The 3,282-nt window shown below is 34.2% G+C and overlaps 1 protein-coding gene across 1 annotated transcript in view; it reads left to right on the plus strand.

Annotated features, from left to right (window-relative positions):
• Positions 1–561: 561 nt before the first annotated feature.
• LOC123245124 (nephrocan-like) overlaps positions 562–3,282 on the plus strand; it is a 14,192-nt gene continuing 11,471 nt past the window's right edge. The window contains exon 1 of the mRNA XM_044673880.1: positions 562–750. Within this exon, the coding sequence (XP_044529815.1) occupies positions 562–750 (189 nt within the window). The remainder of the gene's footprint in view (positions 751–3,282) is intronic.

The following is a 3,282-nucleotide window of genomic DNA, read 5'->3' on the forward strand; positions in this document are numbered from 1 at the left end:
AGAAGATAAAGACATTTGTGACTTTAAGTAACTCTGACGTTTAGTAGTGAAAAGAAAACACCTGCTGCTCTTCCCTTACTGTTGTAAGAGGAAAACAACAACCCCCAAACCCTCCAAATGTCTCTTCTCTTCCTCTCCCCTCTCCTCAAAAATGGTTTTAATATAGGGTCACAGAAAATACAAAGGTTTTTATAGCCTACAATAAAATGGTTCTTTGTCTTTTCCCACTAATTCCTCAGTGTCAAAATAAGGAAACTGCAGATAATAGAGGTGTTTACAGATTAGCCCTTTCAGCAATAAATAACATAAGGTTTTGCTCTCCTACAGATATTGGAACTGCTTATCATTGTTTAAGCTTTTCACCTTTTGTAATGGTTGCTAACATTTTAACCCAGACAAGTTAAGAGTCCCCTCCCTTTTTTCTTTCCTGTAGGCTTACACTGACAGAGCACACATTCATAAGATCCTTTTTATCTGATTTCATCATATAAAAAGAGAGACAACATTTAAATACCTTCTGGAGTTGGCACCAGCTGAAAACTAAGAGCCCATATTTGGAAGATGTATTTGCTTTGTACCTTTCTTGTCCTGCTTTCCCTTGGTGATGGTTTCCATCCTAACTGCCCTAGAAGATGCAGCTGTGATTCCAAGCAATCAGTTCAATGCTATAGACTCATAGAAATACCTTCACGAATGCCACCCACAATCAAGAGACTTTACATCAGCCACAGTAAAATAAAAAACCTGAAGGTAAGGATATCATTACCTACTCAGAACACTTCTCTTTATTTTGAGGGAAGAAATCAGATTTAAAATGACATTGTTTAAACAGGTATGATTTTCAAGTCTGAGTAATTTTGCCAACTGCCAACATTCTGCATTAGTAAAATGGATCTTTCCTTTGGGATTTGAGAAAAAAAAGATGACCATTTTTGTTTCCATCTTTATTTAAGAGCATTTTGAGAAATAGCATTACTATGTAAGCTCCTAAGAGTTCTTTGTTTTATTAGATATGAGTGAGTTTTTATGATGGTACTAAGTGAAAAAAATCCAGCTACTCTACAGGTGGCTGTGATTTTTGAAACATCTTTATTTGTTATAAAATATATGTACTAGTATATTGCTTCATGTTAAAAGGCCCTAGTTATATAACTATTAGAATGATATATGGTTTACATGTCAAATAAAGGTATTAGGATAATAATGCTGTATTAAGATAATCAATGTCTATCACAGGCAAAATATTAGTATCCTCCTAGAAAATTGTTCAAGGGTTTTACAGCTTAAGTATTTAGCCCAGAAAACACCAGATTCTAATGGTAAATGTTCTCAATTTTATTCTCTGAAATAATTCATTATTTTTTCAATTATTTATTTTTTCTCCTTCACAAGCTAGGGAGAAGGAAAAGGAGAAGACAGGGAGAGGAAGGTAGAGAGGAAGGTAGAGGGAAGGGAAGGGAAAAGAGGAAAGAGAGAGGGAAGAAAAGCAGAGGAGGAGGAGGAGGAGAGAGAGAGAATAACAATTGATTATTTGATTCATTGATCAAAGCTCTTAAAACTTTTAAGTATTCCTTTTTTACAATCTCATTTCAAGGATGCAGTAGATATTGGAAATCATGGTAGACATTTGTTAATTTTTTATGCGATCAAAGATTTGGTGTTATCTGCATGTAAAAAGTAGTGTGATGTTGTGAATAGAAGAGGTGATCTTAGAGTTATAAAATAGTGGGTTCATATTCCTGCCTCAGATACACTATATGATAGTGAGCAAGTCTTAACCTCTCATTTTTCCTAGACAACTTCCTAAGACTATAAATTGTAGAATTCTAACCAGGTTGGATAGATCTAGTGAATTATCTCCCTGGAAGTTCCCAATATCAGTGAAACCACAGGAGGAAAAAAAAAAAGAAATAGTTGAAAAAGCATTGGCCTGTAAACCAGTTTTAGTATCATCATTAACTAGCTATGTGACTTCAAGGAAGGATTAAATATCATGTCCTCTTCTCTCAGCTTCAATTATGGGAGTGTCAAGTAAACATATTAATGAAATAAAATAAAACTGTTTTGTAAACAATAAATGTAAATAATATCTGACAATAAAATTAATTACTTGAGTATTTTCTAAAAGTTCACCAACCAATAAGAGTGCTTCTCCTAAGATTTTCATCCAAATTAACTATATTTGGATAGTTACTGGTTTTATCTTTGGCTAAAATAACTTATAACTCTCAAGATGATGGAAGACTACTTTGTGGAAGGAATGGAAAACAATAAGCTATGTGATATTGCCATTTTGATATTGAATGACTGTATTTTACTGCTCTTTGATAAATACAATGAGTAATTGAACTACAGAAGCAGATTCCTTATTGTTAAATGAAATGGGACTTTTGCATCTCATTAAATATACCTTCAACCTAAATATATATTAAGTGAATCATATGTAAGAAATATTCTCTATAGCCTTCTTTTTGGTGCTTATCAACAAAATAGGTTAAGGCTAACTGATTAGCATCCTGATGGGCACAACTGGCTAGAAGTATGTAGTAGTAAAAGCTATTTTATTTTTAACAACTTAACATAAAATTTGAATCAAAGAATAAGGTGTTGTTTTATGTCACTGGAGATAACTACTTATTTAATGCTGCTGCAAAAGGTATAACAATGTACTCATACACTAAGAGATTTGCAAATATGACTTTTGGTTGAGAACTAGATCTATATAAACCTAAATAGATTTACCATCTGGAGGTCAGGAAGAAAGAGAAAAGATAGTCCAGAAAGGAAAAATTGAAAGTTCTTTTGGACAATCTTATTTTAGGCAAAGCAAAGGAGGTAAGGATAAAGAAGGGGTGATTCAGGTGATTTCAGTAGATCTTTCCCAATCCTTTATTTCTGATTTTATGAACACCATACTATGTAATCAAATATCACTCGTATCAATTGGCTTGGATAAGTAGATGATAGCCATTAAAGGGGGAAATGAGTTAAAACAATATTGCTTTTCCTCTTCTTTGAGAAAGATATATTTATTGGTGGCATATGCTGAGGCTGTGACCAAGGTGGATCTTTTATGCTTATAAATTCTAAATTGAAGTAGGGCTAAAGCCAATTGGTGTCTGAACTGATTTGGTTGTATCTCTGCCTGATGACCCTTTCTGGAGCTGGGGGAGGGAATGCCAGGCTGTTTATAGAGGGGAAGGAGTACCTGTACAGGAGGAGGAAGAGGAGGAAAAGGAGGAGGAGGAGGAAGAGGAGGAAAAGGAGGAGGAGGAGGAGGAG

The sequence above is a fragment of the Gracilinanus agilis genome, chromosome 4, assembly GCF_016433145.1.
Source record: "Gracilinanus agilis isolate LMUSP501 chromosome 4, AgileGrace, whole genome shotgun sequence".
NCBI classification, from domain to species: Eukaryota; Metazoa; Chordata; class Mammalia; order Didelphimorphia; family Didelphidae; genus Gracilinanus; species Gracilinanus agilis.